The sequence below is a fragment of the Magnolia sinica genome, chromosome 4 (assembly GCF_029962835.1).
Source record: "Magnolia sinica isolate HGM2019 chromosome 4, MsV1, whole genome shotgun sequence".
Classification (NCBI taxonomy): domain Eukaryota; kingdom Viridiplantae; phylum Streptophyta; class Magnoliopsida; order Magnoliales; family Magnoliaceae; genus Magnolia; species Magnolia sinica.
This window is the reverse complement of record NC_080576.1, coordinates 92,235,079-92,260,761: the sequence shown is the minus strand read 5'-3', so window position 1 is coordinate 92,260,761 and position 25,683 is coordinate 92,235,079. Positions and strand designations below refer to the sequence as shown.

General features: G+C 38.0%; 1 protein-coding gene across 2 annotated transcripts; it reads right to left on the bottom strand.

Moving 5' to 3' along the window:
* Positions 1 to 897: 897 nt before the first annotated feature.
* Positions 898 to 25,306, bottom strand: LOC131243382 (uncharacterized). Of its 2 annotated transcripts, XM_058242711.1 has the most exons (7): positions 25,149 to 25,306; positions 22,703 to 22,823; positions 9,855 to 10,003; positions 5,557 to 5,664; positions 5,285 to 5,404; positions 2,354 to 2,527; positions 898 to 1,364 (listed from the first exon to the last, which is right to left on the bottom strand). In XM_058242711.1, exons 1-7 carry the CDS (start codon positions 25,218 to 25,220, stop codon positions 1,263 to 1,265), a joined length of 846 nt encoding a protein of 281 aa, XP_058098694.1. In that variant the 5' UTR covers positions 25,221 to 25,306; the 3' UTR covers positions 898 to 1,262. The 2 variants fall into 2 exon arrangements, with proteins under 2 accessions (XP_058098694.1, XP_058098695.1); XM_058242712.1 differs by lacking the exon at positions 5,285 to 5,404.
* Between the last annotated feature and the right edge of the window lie 377 nt (positions 25,307 to 25,683).

Here is a 25,683-nt window from a genome sequence, read left to right as displayed (position 1 = left end):
CAGACTGCCCATGTATCCATCGGTCAGCCCACAATGTTAGGACAGACTGCCTGGGTATCCATCGATCGGCCACAATGTTAAGACAGACTGCCCCGGTATCCGTCTGTTCACAATGGTTTGGCCACATTGACCAAACCAGCCTGATTATCATGTCAAGTGGTCCTTATGGGACAGCCAACCATTTGCATGGCCTGGACCATGGTGTGGATGTCTTAGTGAGTATACTGGCCTCAATCCAAGGTTTTGCACAGGTTTACGGTTCCAACAAGTGGGTCCCATGCTTCCATAATCCATACAATTAATCTGGCAGGGCCTCACCATTGACTGGCTACACCTAAAAAGTCTCTTGTACAGACAATCCAACCTATCAATGGCACAGCCAACCTTACAAAAGGGGCATCAGAGCTATAGGTTAATGTAATTGAATGTGTTATCTTAGGCTTTCTAAGTTCTGATTTTCTCCTGTATCTAGGTTTGAATAATAATGGATAGATTTCTAGGCTAGATATGTAGTCCAAAACCAATTTGAAGGAAGGAATTCATGCGTGTGTCCAAAAACAATATGAGGAAGGTCACAAGTGAATCCATTTTCCATACCATAACAAATGTTTTCGGTCACAGTGCCATCTTTCAAATAAATGCAGTCCCCATCAATTTTTTTGTGGGTGCTTAATGCAGAAGTAATGGATTGAATTGCACCATCCATCAGGATGGGACACCCAAAGGCTAGTCTCAACAGTTGCTAGTACACACATGTGAAGATGGCAGGACACCTACATGCCCCCATTTATACAAACATGGCACAAAGATACAAGATCGAATCCATCAATCAGGGGTCCCACACCCAGTCCTTGACCAAGAACCAGGATGCACTCTAATCAGGTGGACCATAGTTCATGGAAGAAACTTGGCTATGTTTTTTAGGCCATCATCAATATCATGTCCCTTCCACATGATGAGTCTACTAGCATGATCCTTGGGAAAGAACTACAACGTCGGACCTACCAGCTGGACATCTTGGATATTTTCCACCTGTCAGCTTGGCAGACAATCCCAAGAACCATAGGACCAGCCAAGAAATGGCAAAGGAAAAAAGATAGCTGTGCAAATTCAAAGGAAAATCTAATGTCTATGTAAAGCAAAAAACATTTCTCACTGAGAATCATAACGACCCAGACCAAAACCCCTCTAAAATGAAAAAGATGGGGTTGAATGAAGCTGACGTTTCTCCCTGCATTCATTGTATCCTTCATGTTTTTGCATTAGCGGTTAATGGGGGTGTGCATCCGCTCAACAATCCGGTTGACAGCGTCACGTGACATCACTAGAGTATCATGTTGGAGGATGCTGTAGACGTTTAGTCCCTGCACAACAGACGTACATCATCAACAACAGCATTCAAACAACCTGTCATGATCAAAACATCATCACCCTCTGACATTGCCTTCTAATTATACAACCCCCGCACACTAATCCAAGCAACAGAAAATGAAAAGGAACATGGAATCAATTTTCTTGATTTAATGCATATTTTTCTGGATTTTTTTTAGCCAAAAAAAAAAAAAAAAAGGGCCGATACAGGGGGTTGTATCAGCCGTTACGCCGATACAGCGTAATAGTAATGGTGGTCACCGTTACACCCACCGTTACCGCAACAGAACACCTTGATTGGTCGGTTCAATATTCCTAATGAAGCAATTGACCACTCTAACATGCAAATTCACGAATTGCAAAAAACTCGTGAATTAATCATAATCCGATGTCGGGGAGCTCGCTGGTGAGAACATCAGGTTCAGCGAGGGCTTGTTTCATCTTCTTTTTTTTCTTCACTTTCATTTATTTATTCATTTATTTTGCAATTGCAAATTTTATGATCTTGGTTGGTGATGAATTAGATGCTTGGACTTTGGTTGTGGTTGATGTCGCAAGAAATCCGAGAGCATGATGATTTTCTGTCCTAGCTCGTATCAGCCACATTTTAGGGCTGATATCAAACGTTTTGGATATTGATTTGGGGTGAAAACAGGTAAAACAAATAGGAACTCGCTTAATTTGATCCCGAAGATCCTTTCTGCCTGGTAGTGATGCCCCAACCGGTCTCAAGCCACGGAAAGGTGGGCTGAAGTCAGGTAGGCAGCCAATAATTGAACTTGTTCCAAGCAATTATGAAAAGTCATGTTTTGAATTGACAACCAACCCCAAAGAGCTGGAACAAGGCTACATTGATGGTTATTCAATAATTCAAAATTAGTTGGGAAATGTTCCTTTTAATGACAAGTTCACCAATAATGGATGACTTTTTTGTAAGGACCGTGAATTTTCTAACAAGCCTGGAACATAAATAATAACTTACAATTGAAGGCAGCACATTGACATAGTGTAGGTTCTGTGTCGCCAACTTGAGCTTTTCATTTATTGGACCACCATCCACCAGCAATAACTTCTTGGTGTTCTCCATTTGTGCAACATAATTCACAATGTTCTTCGTCTTGTGGGTAGGGACCTCCAAATCCTCAAATATCAGAAGCTGTTCCACCAATGTATTTTTCCATCCATTAGTTTTGAAATGGGCCAAATAAAATAGACTGAAACAGTTCACAACAGTCATCATTCTATTCTAGCTAGGGAAGCCATAGTATTAGATAGGAGCCAAGGAAGATGGAACTAATAAAATGAATAAAGAGATTAAAAACTTGAAGATATGTAATAAAATTATGAAAAATATGATGCTGATGAGGATGACCATGATGACGATGACAATGATATGATGATGATGATGAAAACGACAATGCCAATGATACGATGATGATGATGATGACAACGAAAATGATGATGCCATTGCATTGCATCACACACCCACCTCAACATGCATGCATGACACATGAGGTATGCCTTGGGCCTAAAACAACTTGCTATAACTAAATGCAACAGACATGTGAGTTTACAATAAATAAAACCTTTGTAATTTTTCAATCTATACAGTAGAGAGTCTAGAGACAAAAAAGATAAGCATCTTTGTCAAAGTTTCACCCAAACAAAATTTGCCTAACAGTATGCAGTGTTTTCAATATCTTGTGATATAACCAATATATCCCACGATATATCCGTTATCCCAGCTGGGAGATATGATACCCAGCTTTAGTATCCCTTTTTTAATAGTATCGTGTCGCACAATATCATGATATTGCACGATATATCCACACTCCCCCTTTGTAAATTCTTAATGTATCATGCAATATATTGATACCAAGTGCGATATCGAAAGGGATAAAAGGAACCAGCATTGTTTTGTATGGAAAATCCTTTAAAAATCACAAAGATCATTTTTTTATTTTTGGCAAAAAAACTTCTTCCCAGTACATTGTAAGGTGATTTCGACAGGTCCACTCTAGTTTGTTGGCAGAAAATCTTTGAAATTTCACTGAAATTGTGATCGGAAACTTTTTGGGATCGAATTCTAAAATGTGTAGTTTTTAGTTATGATTCGTTTTTATATGTTGGAAATAGTGTTGAATGGTAGGAAATCCACAACTCTTCATGTTTTACATGAAAATTTATGGATTTGGAGCTTCAATTTTGAGATTTGGGGGTAGACGGACCGAGTTGCGGAAATTTTGGGAAAAATCAAAATTTCCCCAAATTGTTCCAAATTGGTTGCAATCTTAGTATTCTAAATTGGTTGCAATCTTAGTATCCAAACATGAAATCAAACATGCATATAACCTTATCTACACATTTTTTGCAATTTGGGGATTTTTCAAAAGAAAATAAATTTTTAACTAAAAGTAATTAAAAAATGTTAAAAATAATAATTTTCTTGAAATCAACAGGTATATTTCTAGTTTTCTGCTTCTACTTCTGCTTTTGAATGCAATGCTTGTGTTTCCATATATGTCTTCTTACATGTATAAATTTTATGAATTAACTTTGAATATATTTGCGTCAATTCAGTCAGATGGTGCGTAGATTAGGACTTTATACAAAAGAAACCTATTATGTGCACTTGTTTTTTGTATTTTTTATTTTTAAGTGTGTATTGGTGTCTTTTTTTAACAATCCCTAGAGTTTCATTGAAAATTTTGACCAATTTCCTAACATTTCCCAACAACAGCGATACCCAATATGTATCCGTATCCCAAAGGTGTGATACATTATGCGATAACGATACGGAAAACATTGACAGTAAGTAGCTTACTTTAACTAGCCGATTTTTCCCCCTTTTATCAGCATACTTTGAGTAAGCTCTTTTAAATCAGAATATAAGCACCCAAGTAGACGAATGTCTAGAAAATTGTGTTGCCAGCTCTACACGGCATTCTTTTATGGCCAGTCCCCTCTAAACGCTGCCTCTTTCAATTAGTCTCTTTGTACAAGGCCAATCCCTTACTTTTTTATGGTGTATTGGTCATATGGTGAGTTGATAAGTCTATGATGCATATAGCAGGGCTGGGAGGTATATCTTTCAAATTTTCAAGAGCTCATTAACTTACAACCCATGCAATGTGATAACAATTTTATAACATGAGGTTCAACATGTTTTCCCCTCACTTCTATGGCAGGACATAAGTCCAGGATGGGAATTTCTGCAGTTCATATTTTTACCTTTTTCTGTACAAGACATGGCATGTATAGCTGGTGACAACTCTTCTCATCAATTATCATGTCTCGGCAATTTCTTCTTCCTACACCACTACCTCTAGTAGACAGCTAGAAAAGAACCTAATTTGTAGACAGATTCGTTGACCAAAGAGGAAGTTACAAGACCGTGTTTGTCATCAGGGTCCCCTTTTTGTTGGCACAACAATGTGAAGTTTGTAACTATTCCACTTTTTCTTTTACTTTCTTTTTTTTTAAAAGAAATGTTCAGCTTTTTATTTTGTTCTTAAAACTGTAAGAATGAAAGATTCTGTGTACGTGTTGTATAAGAGTAGGAACTCTGCCTGGATCTGACAGGCCAGCCAGTTCCTTACCCGGATAATAGATTGTTGATGACATGTGGGCAGCTAGCCATCGAAATCCACCAAGTAATCCTGATCCTGATCGGCAAAATTGGATTCATAAAGCCCCAAAACAGCTGCGACAAGGTTATTATGATGATGATGAATAAATCATCACATATTGAAAGGAAAAGTAAATATACTATACCAATCAAGAAATAAATAAATGAAACACCCAATTAGGGAGATGTCAAACATGATTGTTTTCAATACTTGCATTCAATCTACATAGACCCACCCACCTGCGCGTGCCCACACCCACAGAGAGAGAGAGAGAGAGAACTTGCCTTTCCTTCGGCTGTACGGGCTGACAAAGCAATTTTCAATCCTAGACGCCGGACCTTCTTTTGCAGCTTAATTGCATGACTTCGTGGCTTAGGGCCATGCATGGTAGCACCGTGTCTAAACTGTTCATACATACTTGTATTACTTCAAGCTCAAGAACATGAAACGCTAGTAACATATGGTGGTTTCCTTTACGCCATCTTAGAGCCAAAGACTAACATAGAAGCAAAGACAGAAAACTTTCTGATGATCAAAGAAAAATCCTACGATTTACCTGTGGCCCACGTAGTGTTCCATGTCTTGCTCGTCCAGTGCCCTTTTGTGGATATGGCTTTCTACCGGTCCCACTAACTTCACTAATCGTTTTCGTTGAATGCGTCCCCTGTATGCCACCCATGCTAAAAGTTATACAAACACATGCTTCGCAAGTACAAAAATATCCAGGGCCAAATAAAGCAAACAACCAACAGAGAGGTTACCAGTTCCAAATGTTAACTACTAAGGAAAGAAGAATTCAATATGACTACAGTCATCTGGATTTAAACTTCATTTCATCCTATTTAGAAAAACTACATCATGGCAAATATAACTAACATGTGATTGTTGAACTGATTGCCTGCATCAACTTCTGATTATTTTAACCAACACTGTAAATAGCATTGATCTTATAACAAGCACAACCCAAGGTATGAATGGAAAGCATGGTCAAGTGCTAAGAAAAAGAAAGCAAAAACCGATATTTCATACAACAAAAGTCTGGCATTTATGTAGTTGGTAAAGAGTCAAGGTACACAGAACCACAACATTTCCAGGCAAACCCAGACATGTTTTCTGGACATTAACTAGCCCTACCTCTAAGGACTAATGCCAATTCCCCTCACTCAGACCAATTGATTGCTGGCATCAAATGATAATGATGACTCTTGCAACATAAGTAACAAAATGTAGTAGTGTTTCTACTCGAAGACTTTTATTCAGGTCATACGAGCCCATATATTTTTCCTTTCATGGATGGATACAGGAACATAACAATGATTTATCTTGCTTAAAGCCATTTGTGGCTTGAAATAGGACCCCAGTGCCTCACTCACTTTAGCACATTCCTCCTATAATGTGACTTTTGTGCAGTCACGCTGATTCATCTACCTACTCTCAGTGTTTGCAATATCGATATATCGACTGATATTATCAGTGTCAAAATGGCCAAAACGATGGGATCTCTTCTAAAGTCATATACTCCTTTTAATTCCCTTATTTCCTCCACCAATCTCAACAATCTCTAAGGATAGCCTTCCTTGAAAGTGGCCCGACTGATACCATTGGTGGAACTGCCTTCACTAATTGACTGACGGGCATGTACTCAGGCAAGTTCTTCCAAATCCCACCAAAGAGCTTGCAACTCTGCCTCATTGGCATCTGGAATCTAAGCAGACCCATAGACCCGACAGGCAAGGTATCCCATATCGGTATCGGTTGCCCTCCGATACTGATACGGATACGGGGGTGTAACGGCGATACGGGAGCGTAACGGCCTGTAACGGTGCAATTTTTATTTTTATTTTACCAAAAAAATATGAAAAAATATGGATTAAATCTGGAATATTCTAAACATTCCAAATATGCATTCATTTACAACTTGGAACATGTTTATGGTGGTGTAACGGTCCACTCTTCGGTGAGAAGTTGTATCAGACTGTCTGATGAATTTATGAACCAGATAACTTGAATTTGATTACAAAATTCATATATTTAATTTTATAAATATCTAATTTATATGCTTATATCATTTCTCCCAATAGTTCTTTAAAAAAATGAAATTAAATTCAGGTAGATGGCGTTGCCAATTTGGGGCTGACTTGGAGGACCAATCTGTGCCCCAAATCAGCCTTAAATTCATGCAATTTATTGGCATTATCCCACTTATGAATTGGTGGACATTTATTGGATAGTGAATCATGAAAAAAAAAAAAAAACCAAAAGGCCATATTTTAAAAAAGAAGTGTCCACAAATTAACAATTAAAACTATTCAAACAATTTGATTTTGGCATTGTGAGTTAGCAATTACAGTCCATGATTTAATTGGTAAATTTTAAGTTAATACATGTCTAGTGTACAATTTTTTAAGGGCTCGAATTAAGTGGGACCCGAATTGTGAAGTATAGCACACGTGTCAAAGTTTTTTGAGCCCCACCCATGATGAATGTATTATATCCACACCGTCCATCCATTTTGCCAAATAATTTTAGGGCATGAGCCCAAAAATGAGGCAGATTCAAAGCTCGGGTGGACTGCAACATAAGAAACAACAAAATTAAACATCCACCATTAAAAATTTATTGGGGGCTACAAAAGTTTTAAATCAAGCTGACATGTGTGTTTTCCCTTCATCCACGTCAATGTGACCCAATTAACAGGTTAGATGAAAAGTAAACATTACAGTGGACCCTAAGAAAATTTTAATGGTGAGCATTCTATAACCACTGTTTCCTATGGTGTGGTCCACTTGAGATTTGGATCTTACTAATTTTTTGGATGATGACATAAAATGATGTGGCAAAATGGATGGACGACATGGATAAAATATATACATCATGGTGGGGCCACGCAACACGTGTACAAAAGCTCCTGCACATTTATTTGGAAGCGGATTGGGTGTTGTACCTCACTGACGTACATGTATTGACGTTAGCAAGTCCTAAGTCCTGTGGGTCTGATCATGAGTTGTGTTATATCTAAACCGTCCATTCATTTGACGAGCTCGTCTTAAGGCTTGACACGAAAAATAATACAGATCTAATTATCAAGTGGACCACGAAAGCAGCGGGGGATTGAACGTCTACCATTGAAACCCTTTTTTGGATCAATATGAAATTTGTTTTTCCTCTTCATTCAGGTCTTTTTGACCTTATGAACAGATTGGATGGAAAATAAACGTTATGGTGGGCCTACGAATTGTTTAACGGTGAAAATCATTATCTCCGCTATTATTTTTGGTGTGGTCCAGACGATCTTTGGATATGATTAATTTTTTGGGTAATGCTCTAAAATAATATCTAAAAATAGATGAACGGTGTAGATATAACAAATACATCACTGTGGAGCCCATGTAACTTTGATCTCCTTTGAACCGTTCGTACAACTCAGAGCTCGAGGAGTGTCAGCGCTCGTTTTGGCATGACACGTACCTACAGCAGCTATATAGCCGGTGTGTGGTACACCAGTCAATCGGAAAAGGAGGGAAAGAAGAGTGAGGGAGGGAGGGAGGAGGAGGAGGAGGTGGCCCGCAGCAGGGCCGCAGCCGCAGCAAGGCGAGAAGACGAAGAAAAGGAAGAAGGAGAAGGAGAAGGAGAAGAAGAAGAAAAAAAGAACGAAAAAAAGAAAGAAAAAAAAAAAAAAAAAAGGTATGCTTTTTTTTCCCTATTTTTTCTCCTATTTTCGGCCCGTAATAGCCGTTACGGGTCCATAACGGTCGTTATGGCCCGTAACTGCCGTTACAGTCACAGAATCGGGGGGGTGCCTGTTTCGACCCCGTATCGTGTAACGGTGTCCACCGTTACCGTTACGTATCGGCCGATACGGCCGTATCATAACGGATACGGGACACCTTGCCGACAGGTCCTCCCCTCATCATCCTTCATGATCCACCCATTCCCAGCTTGATCTGGATTTCCCCTAAAACTTCCATCGAAATTAAGTTTCCACTTAAACAACCAGCCTCAAGGCTTTTCCCTAAACAGATTTGCTACCCTGCACTTCCTCATTTCTACTCGCCAAAATATGCTCCACCTTGTGAGATACTTTCAAAGTTTTCCACATAGGTAAAATTGTTAACGTATAGAACCAATAATATATAACTTACCACCATAAATAGAAAACCATCCATACCAGTAAGGACGGAAAGTAAATGGCATCCATATCTTTTTTCCTTCTTTGTTTTAAGTTAATGTTTTTTTTTAAAAGACAGGGTGTCCCTGCCCCCTTTTTAGGCGAAACTATTCCCTGCAGATACACCATACATGCAATCACCCACAACCACATGTATCAGGTAATGCCGAGGAGGGGAGTCAAACCCACACCTGTAGGGAGCAAACCCACGGTGATGGCCGCTCACCCAAACTTTGTTGGGTTCTCACCCAAACTTCGTTGGGTTTAATTAAATGGCATCCATATCTTTTTTCCTTCTCTTTTTTTTTTCCTTCTTTGTTTAATTTAATGTTTTTTTTTCAAGAAAAGTAAAAACTAAATTCATCATCATGACCACTGCCATCTTTTTAGCCTTTCTCCCAACAATTTGGTGTTGCTTTTAAATGGTAGATTGGCAAAAGTTCAACAATTGGGTGCCCACTGGACATCAACAGTCAACCCTCCTCTTTTACTCGGCGCCATAGAACCAAACATGTATGAGGTTCATGCTTCTTCTTTTTTCAAAAGGCCAAAAACAAATTAATTCTTCAAATACATGGATATAGTTGCCATCAAATATGCATCCAGGTTATGATACCTAACAGACAGACTACCATGCAAGTGTCATATGCTTTTGATGAGGAAAATAATGTACATAGTTGTCTCACCTGTTGCCGTTTTGCAAGCTGCCACCGTACAACACGATGAACAATATCTTTCCTAATGGGTACATCAAACACATCACCAGCCAAAACCGTGAAGCCCTTATCCTCATTATGAAAATTTGTCACTCTTGTTACCAAGTCCTCATATTGTCCTACAATATCAAAAAAATAAATTAATTAAGCACTAAAGGAAAACAATAGTATTATAATATACTCTTCAGAGCAACGTTTTAAATATCGAAGATATCAGCCGATATATCCCACGACAATGTTTTAAATATTGACGATATCGGCCGATATATCCAACGATATATCTTGTATCCCACTTATGCGATATGAAACGGATAGGTAGTGCCGATATATCCCACATGTTCGATCCAATGAGTATTTTCAATTTCTGATCCCTTCTTATTGTTGAAATTATGTTAAATCAGTGTCAAATGCTTAAAAATCCATTGGTTCTTCATTGTTTCCATGAAAAATCATGGAGTTAGAGCTTTGATTTTGATATCCATTGGTTCTTCATGTTCCCAGTGTTTTTTTATTGAAATTTTCCTTTAGCTAGCTATCAATTAAGACTAATTTCGAAATATTTAGGAGTATTTGATGAAATGATAATCACATACACTCTAATTTTGAAATTTGAGTGTAGATGGTATGATTTGGAGAAATTTGGGGAAATTTTGAAATTTTCCCAAATTGCTTGCAATGTTGCACTCCAAACATGAAATCAAACATGTATGAGGATTGATCTACTGATTTGTTACGTCCTAATAAATATTTAGAAAATAAAAATTACTAAAATATATTTTTTTTCGAAATTTCCCATCAACCAGCTATCAATTGAGACTAATTTCAAAGTATTTAGGAGTGTTTGATGAAATAATCATCACATACAGTCTAAATGTTATGCATTCAATATGAATATAGTTGCATTAATTCAGTCAAACAGCGCATAGCTTAGGACCCTAAACAAAGGAAACCGATTATGTGCACTTCCTTTTGGAGATGTTATGATTTAAAAGTGTGTATTAAGGACTTTTTTAACAATTCCTGAAGTTTCATTGAAAAATTCAACCATTTTCCCAATGTTTCCCAAAAAGTGTGATAAATTATCCATACAAACGATATATCCCATGCAATGACCGAAATGTATCCGTATCCCTAGCATGCGATACGTAACGCGATACTAATATTTCGAACATTGCCCCCACCATGATATATCTTGTATCCCACCTGTGTGATATGAAACGGACAAGTAGTTCCAATATATCCCACATGTTCGATCCGATGAGCATTTTCAATTTTCGATCCCTTTTTTTATTGAAATTATGTTAAATCAGTTCAAATGGTTACAAATCCATTAGTTCTTCATGTTTTGCATGAAAAATCATGGAGTTGTAGCTTTGATTTCGATATTCATTGGTTCTGTGTTCTCTATTTTTTTTTCCCAATTTTTTCCTTCGACTAGTTATCAATTGAGACTAATTTCGAAGTATTTAGGAGTATTTGATGAAATGATCATCGCAAACACTCTAATTTTGAAATTAGAGTTTAGGTGGTATGATTTGGAGAAAATTGGGAAATTTTCAAAATTTTCCCAATATCTCCCAAATTACTTGCAATGTTGCACTCCAAACATGAAATCAAGCATGTATGAGGGATGATCTACTGATTTTGTTAAATCCTTGTCAATTTTTGGAAAATAAAAATCATTTTTAATTAAAAATTAATAAAATATAATTAAAATGTTAATTGTATTTCGAAATTTCCCTTCAACCAACTGTCAATTGAAAGTAATTTCGAAGTATTAAGGAGTGTTTGATAAAATGATCATCACATACACTCTAAATGTTATGCATTCAATTTGAATATAATTGCATTAGTTCAATCAGACAACGTATAGCTTAGGACCCGATACAAAGGAAACCTATTATGTGCACTTCTTTTTTGAGATGTTATAATTTAAAAGTGTATTAAGGTCTTTTTTAACAATCCCTGAAGTCTCATTGAAAAATTCAACCATTTTCCCTATGTTTCCCAAAAAGTGCGATAAATTACTCGATACAAATGATATATCCAGTGCGATAACTGATATGTGTATGTATCCCAAGGATGCGATATATAATGCGGTGCTGATATTTCGAACACTGTGTTAGGGTACCATGATAGATTTAAAGACTACATTTAGGAAAAAGTTATGTCATCACCATTCCATTGAGAATGAATAAAATATATATACAAGAGCTGGGAAATCTTGGGAAACCCAACAGATATCATGTATGCATCCATATCCATCCATACACCTACCAATAGTATGTACAACTGTACGTATGTACAGCCTACAACATATACTAATCAACCAATATTCACTTTTGCAAGGTGCCATCATCCATCATAATGATAACATACTACACAAAACACTGATGACCAAATGACTAAAAGTCTAAAACATTAATCAGAAAATGATAAAATTAAATGGACAAAAAAAAATCAGAATAGAAATATTTATTGTTAGAGAAAGATCAAAAGCCTGAAGATGGTAACATGATGTAATAAAAGAAAACCATACCCAATGAGAGATAGAAAGAGAACTACTGGTAGCAAGGTGTTTGCAAGGTCTTGGCACCATGATAGCTATGTGACAATAGATCCAGGAACCTTAAGGTTCTAGTTATAGAAGTACATGTAAAGTTGTAAACTAACAACCACATCAATATGTCACTGGTAGAAGAAAAAGGAAACCATTATAATCCAATTATAGGGTGATTTGCATAGCCAATTAGTCAAATGAATATTCATCAGCAAGTTTGGCTTCTCCTGTTTGTAGGTAATAATGAAATGATAAATCTAAGTCTCGTTTACTGCTCCCAATGAGAATTTCTTAGGAGATTTTCAAAAATTTTGGATTTCGAGATATCATTGAGGAAATCTCACAATAAAGTAACTCAAGAAAGTTGGGAGAGAAGTTGATAAATAAGTGTCATAAAAATAAAATTAGTTAAAATATATAATTGAGAACTTTTGAAAACAACAAGAGAATATCATCATTGGATTCCAATGGTTATGCTTAATACAAATTAAACATATCATGTCTTATCCAGATACTCTTATTTCCTTTTAAATGGCACAAAAGTATCACAATATTTAAATATCTTTGATATTTGACTATGAACTGTATCCATTATATTCAAATATACTTTCTCCATACAGATCTTCCTTTCCGATTTTTTGACACTGTAATGAGGTCCAACTGTAGGGGTCTTTCTTCGCTAGCTATCAACTAGGCTTTGGCCAGTCTTTGGCCAGTTCTTTGAGTATCCAATAGAATCATTGAGTTTATCAATCCATTCATCCAAATCAAGCATCATCATCTCCTTCTTCCACTTGTCGCCTGTTTGCTCCTTAATCCCTCATAGGACTTTTACTATGATCTCAGAATAACTGCGTATTGAGGTGGACTATCGTAGACTCATAGTAATAAGTGGAATATGGATAGGGACTGTCATAATGATCATTGGAAAATGGATAAAGACTGGCATGAAAAGCTTAAGGAGATCGGTAAAGATTGCTGTAGTATGCATAGGAATATGGATAAGGACTGCTGGAAGAAGCGTAGCAATGAAACCACTTATTATTGACATCTCACATGCACAGATTGAAATTTAGGGGTTGATTTTTAGTTTGGGTTATAGCCTGGTAATAGGCTAGAAATGGACGGATTTAAAACAGAACGAGGGAGCAGTTTGGAACAGAAAATAGTGCTCAATTGGACAGGTTTAAATAATTGTATGATTTTCGTACAAACCGTATCAAATCATACGAATCGTATGATAATTGTAAAGTTACATAAATGGGCCTAAAAGTACATAAATAAATAAATAAATAAAACTTCTTCTTCTTCTTCTTTTTTGTTTTTACTCATTTTTTCTTCTTTCCTTTTATCCTTTTGCAAAACATGGAAAACACCCCTCTACACTTATTCTTTTTTCCTTCTTTCTTTTTACCCATTTTTTCTTCTTCTTTTTTCTTTTACTCCTTTTTATCATTTTACAAATGATATCTACTGTATGCATGTTCTCAATTGATAATATCATGATTTGTGATTACTTTCCATGGTGTACATTGATGGGAAATGGATTATTGATGAGTTTTAAATTTTTCTCTGATTTATTTGTATTTTCCAGATGTTTTCAATTTTTATACATGCATACATACATACATACATACATTATGATTAACGATACGATTTGCAATTCGATATGATTCAATTCCTATTACGATGCGATCCAATAATGAGTTTTGCTAACCCATATACAAGCCCTCCACACGTAGCAACACATGCAAATTTCACACATATGTAGGACATCCAAGCTGTGTATCAGGTGGACCCACTACATAGGTGAGCTGGCCAAAAACTCAGGTTGTTCAACAATCAAGTAGCTCACACATGCATGAAAATAATGGGCCTAAAAAACTAGCAGGTTTACTAAATTGTCTATGGCTTTCATACGTGTGTGCCCAACCTGATAGTTGAACAGTATGAGTTTTTGGACAATCTAAATTGTTGGTAGCACCTGATACATGGAAGAAATGTCCTACGGAAGTGGCAGCTTGGCACTTGTGGCTCTGTGTGGACATACATGTGGAGGGTACAAACCTCCTATTAATTATCATTTTCTGTTGGCATCTGTATATATGGCACCTCCAACTTTTTGCATCTTTGACCTATAGTCATTTTTTTATCTTCATATATGATATAACATCTGCTCTCAATTCTCATACTCTATCTCGAAGCATCATCAAGATAAATGAACTTGCAGATATGCATTACCAATAAAGAATACAAAAGATGCATATATAGAGCCATGTCATCACCATCATTGTCTATATCAATGCTCTAGGAATAAATCCAACAATTTAAAGATATCTTTTTTTAGAGAGAAAACAACAAATTTTATTAAGAAACTCGCCAAAAGATGAGAAAAGAATACAACCTGACACAACTTGACCTGAAAAGATGAGAAAAGAATACAACCTGACACAAATTGACCTGAAAAGATAAGCAGCCAAAGCTGCTTTTACAAACTGCCCATCACAAACAAAACCTTTAATTTTCCTATGAACTCCTCCACAGACACACTCTCATTCTGGAAGCATCTAGCTTTACGGGCTCCCCAAACAATCCAAAGTAAGGCTATGATGATCAGCCTCCACATGGCTTTTCCAGCTTGTCCTACTACTCCCCCATGCCAAGCCCACAAGAGGCCCTCCACTGTCTTCACCATTACCCAATGAGTGTTACAAAGATGGAAAATACTCCCAAACCTTGCAAACAAAAGGACAATGAATGAAAAGATGACTCCGCGTTCTCCATACACATAAGGCGGACATTAGGCCTCCAATTTTTCGCAAGTTCTTTCGGGTGCAAGATAGGAGAGTTTCCTTCGACATATTTTCATAAGACCTCCATATACACTTATAGCTTTTCCTTCGATACACATATTAAGCCTCCCAATGCACAAAGGCATCCCTAAATATGTCGAACGAAACTCTCCCATCTTGCACGCAAAAGTACTAGCGAAAAATTGGAGGTCTTCACTACCGACGTGAACTTCCAACATTTCAGAGTAGGCCACATTTATCTTTAAACTTGACACTACCTCAAAGTGAACAATGATTTTCCAAAGATTGTCCACTGAGGCCACATCCACATCACAGAATAAGTGTGTATCATCCGCATACTAAAGATGACTAATAGGCCTGATTTGCCAAAGATTGTCCACCGAAGCCACATCCACATCACAGAACAGGAGCATATCATCCGCATGCTGAAGATGACTAATAGGCCTTCCATCATTTGAAACCTGGAAGCCACTAATTAAGCCATTCTCCTCTCCTTTGATAAGCATCCAGCTAAGCGTCTTTCCAATAACAACAAATAAATAAGGGGATAACAAGTCCCCTAGGCTAAGACCCCTCAACGCTTTAAAGTAACTTCAAGAGATCTATTAACCAAGATAGAAAAAGAAGCAAATTGCACACACGATTGAATCCACCCTCTCCACTTCTGACCACACCCCATTTTATCAAGCATATAGTCTAAAAACCCCCAATCCGCGTGGTCCTAAGCTTTCTCAATATCTAGCTTACAAGCAATCCTACTTCCCCTCTCCCTATTCCTGGAATCAATGCATTCATAAGTAATAAGAGCATTATCCAGAATCTACCTTCCCGCAACAAAAGTTTCCTGATCTCAGAGATGACCTTGTAAAGTACTTCCATAAATTTTAAAGCAAGAACCTTGGCCAAAATTTTGAACAAACCCCCTATCAAACTAATTGGTCTAAAATCTTTCAACTACTCCGCCCCCTCTACTTTGGGAATAAGAGCAATGAAAGTAGCTCCCTAGCTCATTTGAAAGGCGACTTCGCTCACAAAATTCAAAAATAAATTCCATCAAGTCCTTTTTTACTAAGTGCCAAAATTATTGGAAAAAAAAAAAAAAAAGAACAGAGGAAATCGGTCAAGGCCTGAAGCCTTATACCCACACAACGAGCTTAGGGCAGCTTTGACATCTTCTTTCGATATTAGCACTTCAAGCTACAAGGCATCCTCACTTAGCAATTTTTGGAACTCTTTAAGTTATCCAATCACGACCTCTCCCACAGGTCTGGATAACAATTTTCTATAGAAATAAACTATTGCATTGCATATTTGTTTCTCATTTTAAGTCCGCATACCGTCCACAACCAAATGGGAGATTCTATTCCCACGGGCCCGAGCACTAGCAATGCTATGAAAAAAGCGAGTATTTTTGTCCCCTTCTTTGAGCCACATTACTCTAGATCTCTAATGTCATCCAATCTCATCTTCTTTAGACCGATTCAAATAGCTAAGCTACCCTCTTACCTCTATCTTCCGCGGTAAAGTGTTGCCCTCCTCTAATAAATCTAAATCATGGATATCTTTAGACATTCTATCAAAATTTGCCTCTCGAGATCCAAGCACTTGTTTCTTTCAAAAATTGATCGTCTTTTAGGAGCTTGAGTTTCCTGGTAATCTTGAAGCTAGCAAAACCATCTATTGAAAATGAGTTCCACCAATAAAAAACGAGTTCTCAAAGTCATCTATTTCCAGCCACGCAATCTCAAACCCAAATGGTCTTGGACCCCCAATCCTCTATGGCCACCTCAAGAACAATGGAGCAATGATCTGAAGTAATCATTGGCATACCACGTTGATTAATCAAAGGAAACTTTTTTAGCCACTCCGCTGAAATCAAGAATCTGTCCAATCGAGACAAGATGGCATTATCTTGGCCTTTAGACCACATGAATTTTACCCCCCGCATGAGAAGAGCAACCAGATTGTGTCAGGCCACCCAATCTACAAAATTCGACATAATTCAAATGATATGGCCTCCCCTAGATTTCTCATAGCTAAATTGAACAACATTATAATCGCCGCCAACACACCAAGGCTCGTCCCTCCAACATTATAATCAGCTTTGACCAAAACTAATCTCACGCGCTGTAAGAGCAAGGGCCATAGACCGTTGTCAAGACCCATTGGAATCCAGAAGATATCTCCTGCAACATGACTAACAAAGAATTCAGCATTCCTATATCCCTTTTTGGAGCTTATATTCATGCAAGGTGGTGATGTCCACCTTCGACTTTCTACAAACTTTCCTTATCTAGGCCCTTTTAAACATGCAACCCAGCCCTCTGATGTTCCAAAATAGAATAATCATTGAACACCTACTTCACCCGTTCTTGCCCTCTTTACTCCACTTGCTTTGCTTGCCAAATCATAATTGATAGAGCACTCCAGACTGAGCTCCTCCCTCCTGCCCTTCTGGAGTTCCTGCTAACATTGAGCTGCTCCACCTTGAACAAATTGGAATAAGTCACAGACATCCTTGTCCTGAGCTCCAAATGATAGTCCCACAAAGCTACCCACCCTTTGCAAAACATCATTTGCCTCGTGAAATTGTTCTTCTGTTTTTTTTTTTTTGAAGACACGGGGTGACCTCAATGTGTCTAACTCCTTCTACTACTACTTTCGACCAACCTTAGCTAGGTATTGGATAGAAAAACACATTATATTATAGATTTTTTTGAATAATCAAAGCTCGTGGGCCATTTTTCAGAAATTCGTCAAAAATAGGTATTTATACTTTTTTAATATATTTTGCTGTTTTAATCATGTCATATGATGTGTTAATCATAGTAGAACATGTTAATGTGCATTTTACAGATTTGGGGTGCCATTTAATAATTTTTTAATATTTTTTTCTATTTACGCATGAATTTTGGCCCCTTTTTTTAAAATTCGAAAAATCAGTTTTTAATGGTTGTTTTGCTGTTTTAATCATGCCATTTGATGTATTAATCATAGTAGAACATGTTAATGTGCATTTTACAGATTTGGGGTGCCATTTTATATTTTTTTAATATTTTTTTCTATTTACGCATTTATTTTGGCCCTTTTTTTGAAAATTCGAAAAACCATTTTTAAATGATTCTTTTGCCATTTTAATGATGTCATATGATGTGTTAATCATAGTAGAACATGTTAATGTGCATTTTACAGATTTGGGGTTCCATTTTATATATTTTTTATATTTTTTTCTATTTACGCATTTATTTTGGCCCTTTTTTTGAAAATTCGAAAAATCATTTTTTAATGATTCTTTTGCTGTTTTAATGATGCCATATGATGTGTTAATCATAGTAGAACATGTTAATATGCATTTTACAGATTTGGGGTGCCATTTTATATTTTTTTCTATTTACGCATTTATTTCGGCCCTTTTTTTGAAAATTCGAAAAATCATTTTTTAATGATTCTTTTGCTGTTTTAATGATGCCATATGATGTGTTAATCATAGTAGAACATGTTAATGTGCATTTTACATATTTGGGGTGCCATTTTATTTTTTATTTTTATTTTTTCTATTTACGCATTTATTTCGGCCCTTTTTTTGAAAATTCGAAAAATCATTTTTTAATGATTCTTTTGCTGTTTTAATGATGCCATATGATGTGTTAATCATAGTAGAACATGTTAATGTGCATTTTACATATTTGGGGTGCCATTTTATATTTTTTTCTATTTACGCATGAATTTTGGCCCTCAAAAATAATTGCAAACACCTAAATGTAAGATATTTTCATATTACATTCATTCTAATATATCTATCATTGATAGTAAATAGTTAGAAAATTAAATATATGAATTTTGTAGTCAAATTCAGGTTATCTGGTTCATAAATTCATCAGACAGTCCGATACAACTTCTCACTAAAGAGTAGACCGTTACACCACCATAAACATGTTCCAATTTATAAATAAATGCATATTTGGAATCCTTAGAATATTCCGGATTTAATCTATATTTTTTCATATTTTTTTGGCAAAAAAATGCTCCTCCCTCCTGCCCTTTTGGAGTTCCTGCTAACATTGAGCTGCTCCACCTTGAACAAATTGGAATAAGTCACAGACATCCTTGTCCTGAGCTCCAAATGATAGTCCCACAAAGCTACCCACCCTTTGCAAAACATCATTTGCCTCGTGAAATTGTTCTTCTGTTTTTTTTTGTTTTTTTTTTTTTGAAGACACGGGGTGACCCTGCCTCTTTTTAAAGTGAGACTAATTCATGCGGATACACACAATCAACCACAACCACGTGTATCGGGTAAAGCCAAGGAGGGGAATTGAACCCTCACCTGTAGGGAGCAAACCTACGGTGAAGACCATTCGCCCAAACCTCGTTGGGTTATGACAATCTTATCTAAGCCAACTGAGCAAATAAAGATTGTCATTCCTCTCTCATTTTCTCTACACAGAAAGGAGTGAGTAACTAACAGAGCTTCCTTCATCTAAGTCTTCTGCTAACTAAAATTCACCCGTAGAAAGACCCCTATTGCAACTCTCTGTAATGGCCCATTTATCCCTAGCCACCTTCTCTGATCCGCCAGCATTGAACCAGTCAACGCTTTCTCACCAAATGTTAAACCACCTTCCTTCTAATAAGCATTGAAATCCACACAGTGCATCTCGCCCGGCTCCTCAGCGTAGACACCTTCCTTTAAAATGCAAGAACATACATGTCTACAAAGAATAAAAGTGGTGTTGGCCTCCCATGTGCGACCCTTAAGTAATCATGCCGAAGAGAAATTATGGTGGCACACACAAGCGAAAGAACTAAAGCAACATGAGTACAGCCCATTTTCCACATGTGCCATTGATACCATACATTCATCTAAAGCTTCTTGATAGTCAGATACCACGTGTCAGCCCAAGGAGCGATCCCACCAACCACATTTAATACATGTCTAGAGATAACCGTCTTCAATAGCTTCACGGACCTTTCTGCCTAGCACGTGTCTCAAACCTGACTCCAAGTCACTTTAGGGCTGTCGGCTACCTCACGCGAACTAGGTTCGGGGCCTGAACTTCCAACCATCAACAGGCTTGGGAGAGAGGATGAAGACTCCAGTGCTCGTGCTTCGCACCAAACAGCACATGTCGCAACGAGAGTTAATATCTCCTCACCTACCCCTTCTCTTCTAATCCCAGCCTCGCAAGCATTCCCTTTTCCAACTAGAGCAATGACGAAGCACTAAAACCGTGCATTGTCATCCTTTGCAGATCAACCGCCATGGCTACCCAAAGACTTACCAACCTCTCACCTCCTCCAAAGATCCCCCTAGAGAACTGGCATACCCCAATTTTCCTCCCTTTGCACCCTGATCTCAACCGCTCCTCTCCCACCACAACTGAGACTACATCAAGTTCCCCCAGAGCTTTCTTCCTCTTCACGCAGATCTGTGCCACCCTTACTTCCCATCATCTCTCGCTAGGTCAATGACTACAACCTCGCCTAAACAAGAACCAACCACAACAAAGAAATCCCGAAATAGTTCTAACGGGATACCCCATATTAAAAACCATATCTCCTCTTTGCCAAAGTGAGAAAAATCCACTCACTTCCTTATCCTCCTAATTGGACCATCTCTGTGAATGGCTCCAGCCATCAATACTTCATCCAGATTCATCTTCGTGCGCAAACAAATCCATGCCTTATTTTCACTTATCGGTTTGAGTGTGTAATCCTCCTTAGAAATCGTACAACGATCAGCAATCCAGTTTCTGATCTCAGACAAGGAGGCGTTATGCACAGTTTCAACAACTAAAGACCGGGGCAATGTTTCCTAAGTCTTTCCGGGCGCCTCCGGCCTTACAAGGACCTTTTAATTTTTGCCAACTCTCTCTATCAATACCCATCTTCCTTCCTTTGCTCGCACCTCCTCCATTGATGTTTGCCCCCGAATTTGCCCCAACCACTAAATCTATAAAAGATGGCGGGTTCCCTTTCCTGCTTTTTTATAACTCCCCCCTTAACTCATCGACTCTCGCCATGCTCCTATTCCACCTTCTCTACGAGATCTTCTTTTATCCCCCACCATCTTAGCTTTCCCCTCCCAGTTTTTTAGCTTTGGCCCAAAACATGCCCTTTGAGTCAAAAGATTTTTTCCGTCAAAGCTTTCGGCATGAAGAAGCTTCACTCAAGCTAGCTCCTCCGAGCTCATTTGCACAATGGCAAATCCCCAATACACCATAGTGAATCGATCATGGGAATGCGCTACCTCCATAACTGCCCCCGCCTGGCCGAAAACCCTCAAGAAGTTTATCGGGAGCTACCCCTCCAAGAAACCGGAAATGTAGAGGGTCAGTAACTTAGATAGATCTTTCACTTTACCTTCTCCAGCACAAACTTTCTCCAACCCACTGTCGACCAACCTCCCATCTCTCCTTGTTTGCATCTTCTTCCCCTCCTTCACTATCTTCCACAACTCCCTTTCCCCTTACCCATTTCAGTTGAAACCTCCCCTAGTGATATTCCCCGAAGGATTACCGCTTCCCGACACCCTAGCGCCACCTCCTTTTCTCCTCCACTCTCTTACCATTCCTTGATTGGCACTTAAAACTTTGGATCAAAGAAATATTGGGGGGGAAATTTTTTGTTGTTTTTCTTCTACCTCTCCAAAAAAAAAAGAAAATTCTTTTCTTTTCTTTTATTGGAAGTAATTTTATCCAAATATGGTAATTTAAAGATATCACAGTCAACTACCCCATTCTTAGCCTACGTTTCTCAAAAGCTTTCAACTCTTGGCATCCTCATTTAAACATTTTCCCTACTAGAAAAGTCAGGACTTTTTTGCAACATTTCATGTTGCCCATTGTGTCTTTCCCGCAGGAAGAATGTATAAGATAGTTCTTTAACTTTTATCATTTTATAAACAACCCCATGCATCATCCCTTTGTTCAGGGATTTTCAATTTCTAATCTCATCTTCAGTTCTTTGTAGTGTAAGAAAAAGGGAACGATTCTAAGAGTATACGTCTTCCGCTGGTATGCCAATTGCTTCACACAATAGGCTGGACCTTGTGAAGCACAAGCTTAACTCCTTTGAACTAAAATCTTCCAAAATGATCCTGGGGTCTCTTCCAAATCACTCTCCAAAAGCACGCAATATTTATATACGAACTCACTCAACTCAAAGCTCAACTGGGTCAAATCGTCAAGTTTTCAAGTACCACATAGATGTTGTAAACCTCAATAAGAATGACACAAACCTGGGTTCCCTTGATGCAGAATGGCAAGACAACCAGGACAAGTGAAAGTCTACTTTTGGATACCATGGAAAGAAAAATGTTGCAGCAAATTATGGAGAAAGAAGCATCAAAAGATTAACTGGAACACATGAAAATGAGCAACAACTGGAGTACAAAACACAAAGATGAGATGATAAAGATAAAAGATAATGAGTGAGCTTCATACCTATAGTACGGTCTGGGGTTAACACTGCCTTCTTTGATAACAACTCTGAAGGAATGGCACCCTCATGGGGGGTCAAGATGGAAGTGGAGAGTCTTCTATGGGTGAAAAAGTATAAATTACACTGCAGATACAAACAATAGTTGGATTATAACATAGATGAGCAGAATAGACATTAAAAATGTTGGGTTGCAAAGGAAAAAATTTTAAATAAGCCAAACGAATCATAATTTTTTACACCATTCTATCTCTCTATGATTACATTGTAACAATACAACTGTGAATTAGCAAAGAGAGAGAGAGAGAGAGTGTTGCAGAATTCTTGAGTGCAGTCAACATAAAACAGACACTGAGTCATCATCAATTCGAGCATTTGAACTTTGAAGCTTGGAACAGTATACCATTGCAGTAATAAATGTTCGAACATTCTTGCAATAGGCAATAAAGACTTCACCCAACAAAAAAGGCATATTTTGACTTTTCTTTTTTCCTTTTCGTCTGCATTATTTTCTCTTAGAAAATCAGTTTGCTCCGAGGACATGAACCTAGAAAGGCTCAAATATGTTATACAGAATCATCAAAATATGATAAATTTTCTTTACCAAATAACAGGAGATTAAAGTGTGTAAAATTTTGATGCATACGCAGCATCAAAACTGCATGCTCCAATCTAACATTTGAGTTGTAGCATAGTTGTGGAGGCATGTATCAAACGTGTCTCGGGTGTGTGTGTAAAATAAAAAAAAATAAAAAAAAAAGGCATGCATCAAACACAAAACATTAGTGAAAGCAATTCATAGTATTAGCAGCTTCCCATAATGTGAATATAGATTCAAGCTTCAACTATCATGAACTAGTAATTGCATTCATTCTACTCGTTGATGGGTACCTGATGAAATTTGATCTCTACATTTTGATGAACAATTTTTCTTTTTTTCTTTTTAATAAAAGGCATGAGGAATTCTATCAAGAAAGGGTTGGTGACTGATGCACATCTGGTGCCACTTAGAAAATGATACCAACCCTAAAAACCACCGATTAGTGCATATGTGATGGGTATGGAGCATCCAATTTCAAAGCCACCTCCAGGATGAAAAGGTCCAAAGTTTACACAGATTGGGAGTCCATACTATTCAACCCATCGAAGTTTTAGACAATATAGAGAAGTTCAGAGCAATGATTGAGGAAATAAAATGCATTTAGGTCGAATGGTTAAACACTAGAACTAATACAACCATCAATCGCTCGCCCATCCACAAGGTAGCTATCAATTGGTCAGTTTGGATTGAACAGTATCAATCTTATGTGACATAGGGGCAGATAGCTCACTAAAAGTTACCCAACATGCATTGGATCCTTCATAGGCTATAAATGGGGAGAACATCTTTATGAAATGTTAATATCAACCTCAATCCACAACTCATTTAGAAAGGAATGCACATGTACCTAGAGTTGTCTTCGGCCAAAATGATCCAGCCTCTCCACACATGTCCTGACATTCTGTCCTGGAAAATATGGAAGAGATCCAAGACCTGCATCAGGTGGGTGCGGGTCCCACGTGGTAGATGGTCCAGCCAAAAATCATTTCATCAGGTGGGCTCATATGGTATGTTGGATATGGACATTTGTCAATTTCTTTTAAACCGTCCAAGTCCATTGTATACAATGTTTATAGTATGGTCCGAAAAGGGTACATAACACGATACATGCCTGTATCATCCACAAAAGATAGGCTGTATTGGCCCAACAGTGACAAATACAGGGTGATGCAATACAGCCCCATATTAGTGGTGAACGATACAATATGCCAAAACTGATTTTTAATCCTTGATTGTAAAAGCATATGTGAAAGCTTAATGTATGGGTAGGTCATCACCTGGTGTGTCCCACTGATGCACGGGATGGATGTTATCCTCCACGTGTCAGGTAGGCAAATGTGGCCGCGTGGAGAGGACTGTGCCCTCTCTATCCTAGTTACTATAATAGACAGACTAGGGACTCCAGAGATAGTTCTCCACCACCTTAAAACAGCGGCAACTCATCCACCTTGCACGTGCAAATAAGCAAACATGTAGGTAGCATAGCCCGAGTATCGTGCTGATCAGACAATCTTAACTATCTGATTACAGCTGCTGAATCATGTAGATATAACCATCCACTGCACAGCAACAAATTGGATCGTTGGGATCATACGATCAGATGGTGGCCCATTCAAATGGCTGGAAGTCAGGATTGAAAGGGCCAGATGAACAGTAGATAAGTCACCACCATCTAATGAGAATACACAAGTTGATGATGAGGCGAAGAAAGAAATGCAGCAGCGCTAGCTAGGGCATAGTAATGGAAGGGAAGAGATAATATCCCAGCACTACACTAGGAAAATGGCATAATGATAGTTCGGATTTCTTCATGTAAAAATGTAGGAATTAGAGGGAGATGAGGAAAGTACCTTGCTGCTGTTGCATGCATCTGCCAACGCCTGAGCGCTGCGGCTCAACAGCCGATGGGCTTGTCCAAACATATGTATGCTTCGTTGATTAGCCCTCTCTCTCTCTCTCTCTCTCTCTCTCTCTCTCTCTCTCTCTCTCTAAAACGCGGGGAAGATAAGGGGCCGTTTGGATGCCTGTAATTTGTGTAAATTGTAAGAAAGTAACAGGTGACTTTCTTACAGATTGTGTTTGGGGGAGAAATGTTACAGGTAACAAAGTCTTAACCTGTAACTTTCTATCAGGAAAGATTGCAAGAAATGTAACAGAGGAATTAGGTGTTTTTCAAGTCACAGGTTACTTTGTTACAGGCAACGGCTATCCATTTCGAATTTGGGAGAGGGTGGTGGAACGCAGCTGCATTGAAAGTGCACCTACCTGCTCTGACCCAACGTCTCCTTCTCCCTCTCTCTCTCTCTCTCAGCGTCTCCTTCCCTCTCTGCTCTGGCAAGGGAAGCCCTAACCCGTACTGTTTTTCTTTTGTATTTTTTCCACTCT